Below are 11,755 nucleotides of genomic sequence, written 5' to 3'. Positions count from 1 at the left end.
ACCTAGTGCACAAAGCAGTTCTCCATTGGTTAATCCCTTAAAAAACAGCCATCTAGTCCAATAATCTTCCTACAACCAGCAATGAGCCCCTTCTTGCATGCATCAAAGCAGACATAAAACCTCATGAACATGGGTTCAAGTTCTTCAGTGTCAAGCTTCACTACTATTGTACTCCTAGGATTGCTTCTTAGTAGTTCAAGCTGGTAGTCAAACACCAGAGCATACTCCCCCTTGGTTACATCATACATCCTTTGCATCACAATTGATTTGGCTCTCTTAATCTTTGAAATACTGACATCTGCAAATATTTCCTCCTGAATTGTTTCTCTCATACTCTCAACTGACCAGTGTGAGTTAGCCAATATCAACTTCTCATATTTATCTGCTATTTTCCTTGATGTCACTAAAGAGTTGTCTATCCTACATGTGGCTATAAGCCAACTACTTGCCCTTGATGTCTTTAACAGATGCAAAACCCAAGGGCACTTTGGCCATGAACAAACTGCTCTACACTTTGTGCTCTCATTCTTCATAAACTTAATCACCTTCCTTTCTACCAGCCCATACTTGATGACAGCCTTTCTGAATGTTGACTTATCACTAAAAGCCATCCCAATAGTGAATACCGGCACTGGAGCATTGGCATCAAACTTGGGGAATTTCTTCTCCTTCCTAACCAACTCTCCATTAGATGTTTCATCATATGAATCATCCTCTTTATCAGTATTCATAGCATGGGAATCACAACCATCCTCTTCATTAGCACATTCCACATTGAATTCATGCCTTTCCTCATCAACCACCAACATGCCTCCAGCTTTCAATTTCTTCTTTTAACTCCTTTAGCTCAACTCTAATCTGGATTACTTCCTCATCCTCTCCACTACTCTCATCATCACCAGGCAAGTAATCCTGGTCACTAGAATCATCCATATTTGAACTGTGTTCCTTCTGTAGAGGAGCCTCTTCATGAACAGACACTTCTTCTTGCATAACCAACTTATGTAAGGAGCCTCTTTCTCTCTAACCCAATTCAAATACTTAGTAGCACCTACTAAGTCCTTCCCTTGTTCTGGTGATGACATGTTTATTATAGCCAAATCCTCAACCACCACATTGTCTTCATGAGGTGTTTTCATCCCAGTGCTTTCACTGTCTGCTCTTTCACTCTCTATTTTAGCATCTTCCTCCCAGTCACTACACTGGTCCTCTCCATCCTCTTCCTCCTCAGTCTCCATGCCATCAGCTTTCACTTCAATAAGCTCAACAAATACATCTGCAACCCCTCCATCAGTAACACATTCAGACATGTCCAAATAAGCCTTGTCATCTACCAAAACTCTGAGCCCATTCAGTAAATCCTTGCCAGGGAACAACCAATGGAGAAGAACAGGCTCTGAAGCATTATAGTGGTCTTTAAGGTGTCCAATTACTTCAGGCAAAGATATTTTGTCACGCTCGATGAATGACATCTCCTCATTTCCACCTAGATAATGAAGCTTCTTCCCATCATTGAAAAACTCGCCACCAAAGTGAAATCGAACACAAAGAAATTCCAAAGGGTCCATTCCTACAACAGATAGTAGAGTCTTAGGACTACGGATCCGAGCAGGGGCGGATTCAGGGCCCGGGCTGCTAGGGCTGCAGCCCGGGGCATAGCCCAAAATCTTCAGTAATAGCACTGCTATGCAGTGCAAGAGGAGCCCAAGCAAATAGCCTTTAGCCCCACTCGACGATGCCGAAATGTAGCCTCAGCGCCTCCTAACAGCTCTGCAATTGAATTTTAGCAAAATTTCTAGCCTTCTAAAAGGTGTATGTTAGTAAAATTTCTAGCCTACAATAATTTAGCCCCCCTCCTAACCCATTTCTGAATCCGCCACTGGATTCGAGGTAACTAACCTAAGAGTACTTCCATCCCTACATCTAGAAATACAGACGGATTCAATCGTACCTGAGCGTGTTCGTTTCAATCCTCCAAGCCCATACGACTGCGAAGGTGGCAGCGGAGGACTCCCAGGCGGAGGGGGAAACTGTGGACGCGGAGGCACCGGAGGAGAGGATGCGGTAGCGGCTACGGCGATGGAGGCGCCGACGGCGTCTATGGTTCGGGGGAGAGGAACTGAGAGGGAGAGACAGAGCTGAGCGGGCCGGCTCGTGTTTTGACCCGCGCGGCCGTCCTACGTGGCCGTCAATGCCAGCGTGGCGAGTCAAAACCAGGCATACGTCAGCGCAAACCGCCTCAACCGCGCCGAGGGGCTAAAACTGAACGGGTTTGAAAGTTCCAGTGCCTGGACCAGACAGTTTTGTACTTGGAGGTCAAAATTAGACCGACATGGTAGTTGAGGGGCCAAAAGTGGACCTAATCCTGAAAAAATGATTTTTAGAGCTTGAAATGGCTAGCTCCAAGAGATTCTTTAGAGCACGTGAGCCATGCCAAAAAGGCCGTAGACAGTGGTCGCGGAAGCGGAACGATCTCCATCGGATGCTCGCATCACGTTTTCTCAAAATAGTTTTTCTAATCAGTTCAGAGTTACAGACTCTGTTGACGCGTACCTCACGCGTGCACGGGCTAGTCGTTTTCCGCTTTGCAACTGCAAACCCTTGCGCTGCCCACACGGTGGCTCAATGGGCCGCATTTCAAGCTACAAGCCGCATTCATTTCTTACCCAAAAACGCTTTCGTAAAAGGTATGGTTGGCCCTCGGCTCACGTTTAGACAAGGGGCACAAGTTTCTGTGGAAAATCAGACCAAACCGTAGTAGTACCACTACAAGATTCGCACCAAACACGGAACCACCGTGGCCCAGTTTAGATTGCGAAAAATTTGGCAAAACGACACTGTAGCGTTTTCATTATTATTTAACAATTAATGTCCAATCATAGTCTAATTAGGCTTAAAAGATTCGTCTCGTAGATTTTGTCTAAACTGTGTAATTAATTTTATTTTTTATTTATATTTAATGCTTCATGCATGCGTTTTCGTATTCGATGTGACGAAGAATCTTGAAAAATTTGACGTTTTGGGAGGAAACTAAACAGGGCCCATGTTTCAGTACGGTCAGCTTTGCATATTGGTGTCGGCATCCGAGGTTTCTTTCCTCCTCGGCTCCTCTCCAAGAAGGGAACCTAACCTCCCTCCTTTTGTCAACCTCACGGCTTGGAATCCGGAATCGTGTGCAACAATCTCTGCCCACTGTCCTCAGTCTGTCCATCGGTTCCAACATGCTCGATGCCAATACACCTATACTACTTGTGGTACGGCTGGATAATTTTGTTGCTGCTGCTGTCTGCCTGACAAGTGACAAGTCATACTAGTACAACTAAAAGTAGTTCTACAAGAGATCAGAAGAATCCACAAATAGATCGAAAAACATGTCTAGATGGTCTTTTTTTCCCCATACAAACAAACATCTTTACACCCCCACCTGCTGTAGCCTACTCATATCCAAGAACATGTCAACGGAGAGAATAGTTAGATTGCTCGTTCCAGGTCCACGAGGTACCTGAAACCAGAAAGATCTTAGAATGCTTTGCAATGCGAAAACACACTGCGCATCCCACCGGCAAAAGAACTTTTGACCCATTTTCTTTCCTATTTCCACATATTCCATTTTACATACATATAAGCAATGACAATGGAGGGCTATAGCAAGATCTATATCAAGCCATGAAGCAACACATGCAAAAAGAAAGAACAGAAAAAAAAGAGCAAAATGCCAAACAGGGTGGCAAAGAAAAAGCAGAGAAGCAGGGAGGGGGCAAGTCGAACGGCAGCGCAACAGAAAGCGGGCAGGGCACCGAGGCGTCAAAATTAGTGTTACAACTTACAACCATGCCAGCCCTTGCGCTTGCGTCCTACCATGATGAGCTTCTGCTAGTGACACGGCCATGGAAAACATCATCTGCTCCTCGATGCTCTCTGGGCGGAAGTGGCTTGGAGCCATGGTGAAATTCTCAGCGAAGGGCAGCGGTTGCATGGTCCCTGCATCCGCCATGATGTCCGATCCGGCATAGCTTGTTCCCGCCTCCGCACCCTCCGACCAGTGGTCAGTTGAGCACTCTCCCTCCTCTCTTACCACTTCTCTGCTGCAACTTGGTGCTATCCCGCTCCAGGTGTCTAGTGAACTGTTCTCGACCCCGCACAAGCTTCCACTGGACATGTTGCATGGTCGCCGGATCATGTCAAAGACAGGGTATGTGCTACTGCCAGCCATGTAAGAGAAATCCATGCTTGCTGGCTGGTGCTCAGCCAAAGCCGCAACTGCACAAGAATATCCACCTGGATGAGGCATTTCTAGAGGAGCAGCTGGAAGAAATGCCTGCCTTTCACGTGATGGTGGCTCGATTACAGGAAAGTAGCTGCCACAAACAGGATTCACTAGATGTCCTTGTTCCTGCTAAGGTAAAGAAACAAATAAGAAACAGATATAGAGTTTGCTTTCACTTAGCAAATACATAAATTTCAAAGCCAAGATTATTGTTTGGATTTGATCCAAGTAAAAAATTGATCTCAAAAGGTGTTCCTGAAGAATCTCATCAATCTTACCATTAACTGTTTTATGAAAACATTTTTTTATGCAAAGAAATTTTAAGTATTATAATGACAAACAGCCTGGGAGTATCTTAGATGTTTGTCATTTATTATAGATAGTGCCCTGATAAGGTCAGCCAAGTCCTTGAGATCGTGTCAGTTGATACTATGTATGGTTACATATTTGGTCTTTCGTAAGTAGCAGCAGTGCCATTACCCTTGATGAGTCTTGACCCCAGCCCTCGGGTGTTCTATGTTAGCTGGATGTCAATGGTTGGTTGTCGCTTGCAATTTGCATGCACTGAGAAATAACAAGCACACAACTGGGAACACCATGCAATTTTTAGAAGGAACTATGGCTTACTGGACAACAGTACACAAAACTCATTAAACAAACAGAGAACATCCACTATAATTTCAGTTTAGCTACTCGACCTTCAAATGCCCTGAAATAGGCTATTCAAATGAAATGAAAGAAAACATAGTTGTCAATTCATGCTCCAACAGTGTATGCACATACTAAATATGGCACTTATGTCAGAAGCAAACTCCCACAGTGCAGTATCGAGAACACCCATCAGATTTAATAACATATATCAATAATTGATGCATAGAACAGATATTGCCCCGTCATGGACTAATTACCTCAGAAAGAGTTGTATTAGCCAGCATTATGGATATGGGAAGTTTTTTTGTACTCTTTTTTTGACAGTAGTGGTTGAAGGCAAGAAAACTTTGCTTTATCCCACAGACCTAATTACATTCTGTCGGTGTTTCGTACAAGCACCGGCAAGTAAATTTATAGTAATGCGCGTTAGGCTCGGATGGTGCGCTAAAGGACACAAGATTTATACTGGTTCGGGCGGAACGTCCCTACGTCCAGTTTGCTGCTGCTCGTGTTATTAGCACCGTGAACGATCTGTAGTAAGGGGTACAAACTATCGAGAGAGGGACTGGTCCCAAGTCTCTGATGGAAGGGTTGAAAGGTGGTCAAGAGCTTCGTAGCCGCTTGACTGTGCGTATGAGTGCGTTCTCTTGTTCGGTGTTCTTTTTCTCTTCGGTCCCCCTTGATGGAAGAAGCGCATCCCCTTTTATAGATGAAGGGGCCGGCTTTACAAGGGTAAGGGCTCCAGGACGCGTACTCTACTTAGTCTTGTGGCTCACGTCTACCTGGTCAGGTCCTCCACTCTGATGAGTGCGAAGGAAGATAAGTGTTTACAATGTTGTCGATGTCTCTGTAGGATGTCAGGTTAGTCACAGAATGCTGCCCTGCGCAGGGTATGGGCTGCAGTACAGTGGTTTTGACTTATGAGCCTCCCCCAGCCTTGCTCCGCACGCCTTCTGGTTCTCATGAGTCCTCGTCGGGAGAATGCGAGGTCGGGGTCCGGTGTAACGCCGTGGTCAAGGCCTTCTGACTGGGAGGACCTGAGGGGTCGGGAAGCGGGCGCCGCTCCCTCGGGTCCACCGTGTGGTGACGGAATACCCATCGTTCGTGGAGATAGCAAATCCTTTCCTGGAGCGTAGCGGTTGTCGTATATCTTCGTCGGGTTCCGTGTCCCAGAGCTGAAGGCGGCGCCTACAACTCTACAGGGTGAGGTGCACGCACCTGTGATACCTTTTGGGCTCTGCGGCGCCCGGAAGGGTCTAAAGCATCAGTCCTGTCGTTCCCTGGCAGTCCTTTTCCTACCAGGGCGCAGGGTATGGTCGTTGGAGCCATGGTTGACCCGAACGTCTTGTCTCGTCCTGTACCCATCATTATGAGGGATAGATATCGATCAGGGCGAGGCTCGTTCTGGGCCGTCGGGTGAGGCTGACCCCGCCCCTCCGGGGTCGGGCGAGACGGAATTCGTCCCTCAGCCCTCGGGCGAGATCGAGCCCGCCCTCAAGGCGTCGGGCGAGGCGGAGTTTATCCCTCGGCACTCGGGCGAGACCGAGCCCGCCCTATAGGCGTCGGGCGAGACGGAGATTAGCCTTGAGCTTTTGGGGCGAGGCAGGGTTATCCTACAAAGGCGTCGGGTGAGGCTGACCCTGCCCCTCCGGGGTCGGGCGAGACGGAATTCATCCCTCAGCCCTCGGGCGAGACCGAGCCCGCCCTCAAGGCGTCGGGCGAGGCGGAGTTTATCCCTCGGCCCTCGGGCGAGACCGAGCCCGTCCCGAAGGTGTCGGGCGAGGCGGAACCGAACTCCTGTCACTCGAACAAGGGATGACATGGAGCCCTTATGCATCTAGAAGTTTTTCACGTTCGGTGGTCATCGGTTCCACCTTCTGGGGTACCCTGGTATTAGGTCCCCGACACATTCATTCCACAAAACCATATCGCCGATGAGTCCATTCTTTAAACTAGTACACAAAAAACAAATCATGTTCGAAATCTACAGAATTGGCGAACAATCTGGAGTTGCAGTTAGCTCATGCAATCGCCATAACACGATCAATTCAACTTGATATCCAGAACACAGATAGAGCTGAGATTTCGTAGCAAATGAAAACATGAACAGCCAAACTCTGGATCACAGAAAACGACTAAAAGTTAATATGAAATATTTGTTAAATGGATATACTAATGCTGACAAGGGCTATTTACCAAAAAAAAAAAAGAGAGAGAAGGGCGAGGAAATACTCATAGACCCTATACTACCCAGTAGCATGACTGTTTTCTACAAATTTCTTGCACATATTAGCATTACAACAAACAAATGTGAGATTTGCAACACATGCCAAAAGTTTATCAACATGCAACATGTTATCACACAATCTTTTTTCTCATAAGAGAGAGCATATAACTATTTAAAATACAAATTCTGTAACTTTCTAAGAGAGCATATAGCTTTCACCATGCTTTCTTTAACAACAAATGCTGCACATTGAAACTGGTAAACATTTATTTTAGGGAAATGTTGGTCCATGTGAAGCTCTTAGAAAACCAATATAAATCAGCATTCATAGTATTATTCAAGTCATGAACTGCACACATCTTGCAAAATAGTTCCTGTCCACTAACCTGAATGGAACGGCAAATTGCTTCCATAACCATCATATCCTCCAGATTCATGTCAACATTATCATCACTGTCAGCAAAAACAAGTGGCACAGTTGTTAGATGCCAATTTCATCTCAACAGTTAAACGTAATTTCTTGTCAAAATAAAAGATCAAGTTCAGTATAATATTTAAACCTTGCAAATTCTAAGTTACAACAAACAAAAATCGAATGGTTTCATGTGAAACATCAAAGAGATAGCATGACATACCGGTTGTGCCTAGAATGGAAAGGCCGCATGTTAGCCTGGCTAGAGCATGAAGGTTCAGATGAACAGCATTCATTTCCTTGCTCAGTACATTGATATGATGGCACTACAGAGTTCATGACATTATGGCTGTGTAAGTGATAAGACTACAATGCAGAAAGATAGCATTATTAAATGAGCATATTAGTTACATCCACTGCTAACCTGAAAAGGATGTGCTGCAAATATCTCGATACTCAACTTCTGTTGTTGGGGTTACTGTTCTGCTAGAAGAACACCTGCTCTGTTTTCTTTTCATTTTAGCTTCTTCATCTTGGAGTTCTTTTTGGCGCATCCTCAACTGTGCTTCTATGACTTTCTGTTCTTCCTGCAATATGTTATACATAAGTTACAGCAAATGCAGATTGCAGTCTAAAGACAGTACAGAAGTTGGCAATGCATAAATGGAAGATGCAGGCATTTAAAAGATACGACTTACAAACTGCTCTATGCTCCTTTCCTCCTTTGTTTTCACACCACGATACTCCACAGCATAATTGGGCGTTTTGCAGAATGGGCACCTTTCAGTGATCAAGTTTTTTTTTCATAAGAAGACTTGTAGATCACCAAATAGTATGAAACTAAGACAAGATGAAATAAAGGATACTCACTGTGTAGGCCGAGCAGTATGAGTCGGTTTCATTTGAAGAAAACACTCTGTAAAAATGTCAAACAGGATATGCAAAGGTTATTTGCAGGTGTGGGATGGCTAAATTAACAGTAGGATGGATGCATTACCTGTACATATCCCCTTTGAGCAACACTTTGAACGGTTGAGGCTTGGGTAGTACTGCAACAAATGAAAACAATCTTATTAGGAAATGACTCAAGGAGAAATAACACAGTGGTTGCACAAAGCAACTGATGTTTCTATCTGATTAGTTAAACAGCCAACTAACCCGAATGCCAAAATACTTCTAAGAACAAAATAGACCATCTTATTCTTCACTACCATTGACCAAATTCCTCAAGTACTTTTGAAGCTAGTGACCAAAATGCAACAGAATTGCAGCACCTGTCCAACTATAGTAACACCAAAACAACTGACTAAGCCATGTAGATGCAAACAAAATCAACGCCATTTCCAGTTTTTTACAAGCTACCAGAAACATAGAACAAAATTTCATACAACAGAATCAGGCACATCCAAATCATTGAGTGTACTACAGTAGCAATGAGATTAAAAATCCCAGCTAACAAGAGCATAACCACATTCACATTGAGGATGAGATAAGGGATGCAATTATACAACCATGAGACAAAAGCACCCAATACGTTGGTACAGAGCTAATTATTAGGTATGGAACTAAAGAAAAGCACCCAATACGTTGGTACAGAGCTACTTATTAGGTATGGAACTAAAGCAGTTTCTTGCAAGGCTCGTAATACACCCATCTCAGGAGCATCTAGAAGTACCACTGCCCATTTCAAGCGACGTGCAAGCCTGTTACAACATTACAATCACATAGGAGTATAGAATAGTAGAACATTCTTAGGCCATGTTGCTCTAGGAATTAAAATCAGTGGGGCATTGGCACTCAAAACCTCATATAGCACAGCAGTTAGCCATCCAAAAGAAATTCAGGAAGTTCTCCAAACAACATGATCAAAGCATCAAATGTGGTGTAATAACAATCTTAGGACAACAGGGCGAAACGCCCTGTTCGCTTGGCTTATACGCCGTACTTTTTCAGCCAACGAACAGTATTTTTCTCTCGCAACAAATCAGCCAACAGTACTTTCGGCCATGGCTTATCAGCCAAGTGAACAGGGCATTTGCACAATGTATGTATATACAGTATGATGTCCTAGCAGAGCATGAGCAGCAGATACCGTCACAGACATATACACAGAACAAAGAATGATGCTACCGTTACTGCACTTTGCCTTACTTGTTGGCAACTCTGGGGTATCAGGCAAAAACAGCCACGCCATTGAAAACATGGAAATGTACTAAACCTCTGCTGGTCCTACGACCTTGTGGAAACACAGCCCCTGGAATATCCCTAACAACAATGCACGTACTCCTACAGAAGCAGAGCAGAAGATAACAAGGCATGCGCACAGAACAAATATACGACGCCACTGTAACTGCACTTTGCAGAACTAGTCGACAAATTGTGCTATTAGGCTAGAAAACGTGGCTAAGCGTACTGAAACCCCCTGGTCCTAGGAGGTTCCAGAACAGCATCTGGAACCACGTGCACGCTCATCGACCTCCCCAACCAGTAACAGAATCGTGGCAACGGCACACGGAAATCCAACAGAATCAACCGCCAATCGACCCAGTCAGTAACCCCCCGCCGAAGCCCCCACCCGTGGTCGGGCACTCGCGCCACAGCAGACGCCGCCGAAATTCTGGGGGGGGGGGGGGGGGGGGGGGGGGGGGGGGGGGGGGGGTTGAGAGAGAGAGAGAGAGGGGGCGGGGGTGGAGATCTCCCCGCGCGTGCTTACCAGGAAGCAGATGGGGCACTCCTCGAGGTCCCCTCCGCCGGCCGCGGCGTCGTCGGCGCCCGGGTAGCAGGGCGCGAGCTTGGCCTCGAGGATCAGCTTGCGCAGCTTCTTCTGGTCGATGTCCTTGTGCTCGTAGAGCCCCTGCGGGCGCGTGAACCGCTCCTCCACCCCGGACTTGCGCCGCCCGCCTATCCGGTTCCCCATCCCTCCCAGATCCGCCCCCGCCGCTGCTGCAGCCGCCGGAGACGAAACCCTTGCTCGGTCGCTGCCCCCCACCACCCCACTGCGTGCGTGCCCCCCGAGTCACCGTAGATACATACGGTGTGTGTATACGCAACGGGAGGGAGGGGTGAGGGGGGGCGTATGCGCTGTAGCAGCGGGCGAGGCGAAGTGGGAGTGATTTAAAAAAAAAGGTTTTTCCTCGGTGCGGGTGGGCAGAGGCGAGCAAAAGAGAAGCGGGCCGCACGCTGCAGCTGCACGCGACGGACGCAGCAGGGGCAAAGGGCAGGGCAGGGGCAGCAGCAGCTTCTGCACTGCCGCTGTGCTGCGAGAGAGACTGCGGCGCGGCTTCCCTTCCCTCTCTCCGCCTGTAAACCTGCTGCTGCGGTAATTCTTCATTAAAAAAAAATCACAATGTCACGCGTATCTATAGAAAAGTTCAGCGATTTTTAGCGTCACTGTTTTAATTTTTTTATGCTCTCCATGCTACTACCGTCAATTTAGACTCTAACGTTGTCAAACTGCAGGTGTGAAAAGCCAAAATACCCTTAAGTCTAAATATATCATTAATTTTTTGAGCATCTTAACGACTTCAAATAAAAAAACTCAAAACTAGAAAGTTGTAGATCTCGTCGAGATCTATAATTTTTATATAAAAATTATTTTCATTTAATTTCATAAAAAAGATATGATTTTTCTAAGATATATTAATCATATCAAATCATTTTTTACGAAATTAAATGAAAATAATTTTTATATAAAAATTATAGACCTCGACGAGATCTACAACTTTCTAGTTTGAGTTTTTTTATTTGAAGTCGTTAAGATGCTAAAAAAATTAATGACATATTTAGACTTAAGGGTATTTTCGACTTTTTACACCTGCAGTTTTGACGGCGTTAGAGCTCAAACTAACGGCAGTGGCATGGAGGGCACAAAAAAGTTAGAGCAGTGGCGCTGAAGACCGCTGAACTTTTCCAAAGACACACAGGGCATTGCGATTTTTTTTTATGGCACACAAGGAATTCCCCCATAATAAAAACAGGGACAGGTAGGGCGGGTGGCGGACCCTCCCCACCGGCAGCAAGGGCCGCGGTTTGCAACGGACAAGAGCCTCCACTGATGAGGAAGGAGTGAAGTTGTAGGCAGCCACCGAGCCGTTTGATATCTGCGATTGTGTGCCGGAGTGAATTACGAAAAAGATTTTGGGCCACTTTAGCAAAAAGGAGGTGACTTGGCGCGGTTTTAATGTTGGACAATATACGG

At 45.8% G+C, this 11,755-nt stretch overlaps 1 protein-coding gene across 2 annotated transcripts; it reads right to left on the bottom strand.

Moving 5' to 3' along the window:
• Positions 1-3,553: 3,553 nt before the first annotated feature.
• Positions 3,554-10,649, bottom strand: LOC136471672 (E3 ubiquitin-protein ligase GW2-like). 2 transcript variants are annotated; one of them, XM_066469414.1, is made up of 8 exons: positions 10,271-10,649; positions 8,555-8,606; positions 8,428-8,473; positions 8,256-8,337; positions 7,982-8,144; positions 7,781-7,883; positions 7,532-7,598; positions 3,554-4,396 (listed from the first exon to the last, which is right to left on the bottom strand). In XM_066469414.1, the coding sequence occupies exons 1-8, from the start codon at positions 10,472-10,474 to the stop codon at positions 3,824-3,826; spliced, it is 1,290 nt and encodes a 429-aa protein (XP_066325511.1). In that variant the 5' UTR covers positions 10,475-10,649; the 3' UTR covers positions 3,554-3,823. The 2 variants fall into 2 exon arrangements, with proteins under 2 accessions (XP_066325511.1, XP_066325512.1); XM_066469415.1 differs by having other exon boundaries at positions 3,554-4,393.
• Between the last annotated feature and the right edge of the window lie 1,106 nt (positions 10,650-11,755).

The sequence above is a fragment of the Miscanthus floridulus genome, chromosome 8 (assembly GCF_019320115.1).
Source record: "Miscanthus floridulus cultivar M001 chromosome 8, ASM1932011v1, whole genome shotgun sequence".
Classification (NCBI taxonomy): domain Eukaryota; kingdom Viridiplantae; phylum Streptophyta; class Magnoliopsida; order Poales; family Poaceae; genus Miscanthus; species Miscanthus floridulus.
Note: the sequence above shows the minus strand (reverse complement) of the source record. Positions and strands in the feature narration are given on the sequence as shown.

Bases quoted from the DNA above. Each gene is read 5' to 3' on its own strand.
- LOC136471672 (XM_066469414.1), bottom strand. From the start codon at position 10,474: ATGGGGAACCGGATAGGCGGGCGGCGCAAGTCCGGGGTGGAGGAGCGG. The intron at 7,884-7,981 runs GTTAGCAGTGGA...TGAACTCTGTAG, and splicing joins TTGCAGCACATCCTTTTCAG to TGCCATCATATCAATGTACT. The intron at 7,599-7,780 runs GTATGTCATGCT...TTTTGCTGACAG, and splicing joins TTCCATTCTAGGCACAACCG to TGATGATAATGTTGACATGA.